A 2,642-nucleotide genomic window follows, 5' to 3' on the forward strand; every position below is an offset into this window, starting at 1 on the left:
CAGCTCCTCCACCTGCAGCTCCCGGTTTCCCGGGAGAAGCGTCGCCTCTCCCGAGGTGTGGCCGTGGTTTTGGGCGTGGCCGTGATTCCTCTCCCCAGAGCGATCCCACAGCCGTCCCCAAGGACACACGCTCCGCTGCTTCGTCACGGAATGAAGGAGGAACGTCTCGCTCGGGGGCAGGTTTTCCACCAGTTCAGGTTTCTCCTCCTCTTCCTCCTTCCCCAGCCATGGCCAGACTTGGCTCCCCACTCCACTGTCCGCTTCCGACGGGAATTCGCTCCTTCCCTTGTGACAGCCAAACTTCTTCAGGAGCCTCCTGGCCTGGAGACAGCACGACGTGCTCCATCCTGCTGGGAGAGGGGTGGGAAGGGGTTGGATTCTTCCTGGCTGGAGCAGGAAGAGGAACATCCCTTCTTCCCGGTCCGGGACCACCCGGGCTCCACATCCCAACCTCTGCCAGATGTCAGGAGAGCCCAGCAGTGGGAGAGGCCCTGGAGGTGCCCCAGGGATGGGGCTGGAGCTCCTCAGGGATGGGGCTGGAGCAGGAGGGAGGAGGATTCACCTGGAGACGAAGGCTCTGGCCCCTCCTCCGGCTCCTGGCACCCACTGGCTCTGGGCCACCAGCCAGAGGACGGCTCCTCCAGCCAGCTCCCGGCGTGTCCTGCAGGAAAACAGCGCATGTCACCGGCCAGGCTGGGAATCCTGACTCTCCATGGCCACGGGAATGAAGGAAGAGCCCTGTCCTCGTCCCCACCAGGAATCCCAGCTGCTCCTTGGCCATGGGGATGGAGGAGGGAGCCCTGAGCCCATCCTGGACGTGAATTCCATCCCTCAGGGTCGGGATGTTGCTGCTCACCTGGAGATGGGCAGACCCACGGCTCTTCCCCGCGCTCCAGCCGGTGCAGGATGTCAGGTTTGGGGCCTGGATAACCTGGGGATGGGACAGAAAGCCTTGTGCTGTCCCTCATCACAGGAAAACCAAGGACTGGCCCACCCTGGCTGTGCCTCACCGCGCACGGAAACACCTCTGGGATGTGGGAAAAGCGAGGGAGAAACCAGAGCTGCTGCCAGAGAGGGATTTACTCCCGAGGATGAAGGCAGAGCCCTGATGGAAGTGTGGGAGTCAGCTCCCAGCTCCGCTGACGGGCGTTCCCAGCGAGGGAATGTCTCCTGCTCATCCCGGGAGCAGCTCCCAGGGGTGGAACATCCCACCGTGCTCCCTGATCTTAGGGAATCATTTCCAGGGGTGCTCAAACCCAAACCCAAATCCTGCATTTTCCAGCACTAAACACCCTGATCAGCCCCTGTTAGGGAAAACTCCTCATGGAAAGGGTTGTCCAACCCTGGAGGGATTGGAAAGCCGCGTGGATGTGGCACTTGGAGACATGGACGAGTGGTGGCCTTGGCTGTGCTGGGGAACGGTTGGATTTGGGCATCTCCAAGGCCTTTTCCAACCTCAACAACTCTGGGATTCTGGGATTCAGAGTTCTGGAAGCCGCACGGCCCCGCTGGGGTGGGACCCGAGGGAACCCCTGCCCAGGGCGATTCCCGGGATTACCCAGGGAGGTCAGGAGCTCGTAGGTGTCCGACACAACATCCCGGTACAGCTCCCGCTGCCCCGCCGGGAGCGCGTCCCACTCCGCCCGGCTCAGGAACACCGTCACGTCCTCGAAGGTCACCGGCTCCTGCCACGGGATCAGGGATCACACCTTCCTCAGGGATCACACCTTCCCCCAGGGATCACACCTTCCCCAGGGATCACACCTTCCCCAGGGATCACACCTTCTCTCGGGGATCACACCTTTCCCCAGGGATCACACCTTCCTCAGGGATCACACCTTCCCCAGGGATCACACCTTCTCTCGGGGATCACACCTTTCCCCAGGGATCACACCTTCTCTCGGGGATCACACCTTCCCTCGGGACTCACACTTTCCTTGGGGATCACACCTTCCCTCAGGGATCACACTTTCCCCCAGGGATCACACCTTCTCTCGGGGATCACACCTTTCCCCAGGGATCACACCTTCCTCAGGGATCACACCTTCCCCAGGGATCACACCTTCCCAGGGATCACACCTTCCCTCAGGGATCACACCTTCCCCAGGGATCACACCTCCCTCAGGGATCACACCTTCCCCAGGGATCACACCTCCCTCAAGGGATCACACTCCCTCAGGGATCACACTTTCCCCAGGGATCACAGCTTCCCCAGGGATCACACCCTCCTCGGGGATCACACCCTCCCACAGGAGAAGCCTTTCCCATGCCAGGGGAGCTCCCAGGACACGAGGCCGTGGATGGCACCATCCCAGGAAGGTGCGTTCCCCACTCTGGGGGGAATTGCGGATCTGGGAGAAGGAGAGGCTGGAATTCAGCGCCAACCACTGGAATCCGGCACCTCGGGATGTGTTTTACCGATCCTACTGGGAGCACTCCGTGATCCCCACGGCACTGGGATAGTCCAGGACCCCCCCAGGTTACCTGGACCTGGACAGGGGGGAGTTTCCAGGCAGCCCCCTGTGACCCCCCAGGGCACATCCCAGGAAATCCCCCAGGATCGATCCCAGCGGGGAGGGGAGGGATGTGGGGGAGAAATGGGGAGGGTGATAGGGGTTTTGGGGTGGGGGGGATTGGGGGAA

General features: G+C 62.0%; 1 protein-coding gene across 1 annotated transcript in view; it reads right to left on the reverse strand.

The window, feature by feature from the left end:
* Nucleotides 1-1,700, reverse strand: part of LOC103613073 (zinc finger protein 2) — a gene marked incomplete at its 5' end in the record, with an annotated part of 2,244 nt that extends 544 nt beyond the window's left edge. Inside the window, 4 exons of the mRNA XM_017730523.1 lie at nucleotides 5-347; nucleotides 563-661; nucleotides 857-931; nucleotides 1,559-1,700. Of these exons, the coding sequence (XP_017586012.1) occupies nucleotides 5-347; nucleotides 563-661; nucleotides 857-931; nucleotides 1,559-1,700 (659 nt within the window). The remainder of the gene's footprint in view (nucleotides 1-4; nucleotides 348-562; nucleotides 662-856; nucleotides 932-1,558) is intronic.
* Nucleotides 1,701-2,642: the final 942 nt, after the last annotated feature.

The sequence above is a fragment of the Corvus brachyrhynchos genome, unplaced genomic scaffold, assembly GCF_000691975.1.
Source record: "Corvus brachyrhynchos isolate BGI_N302 unplaced genomic scaffold, ASM69197v1 scaffold843, whole genome shotgun sequence".
Classification (NCBI taxonomy): Eukaryota; Metazoa; Chordata; class Aves; order Passeriformes; family Corvidae; genus Corvus; species Corvus brachyrhynchos.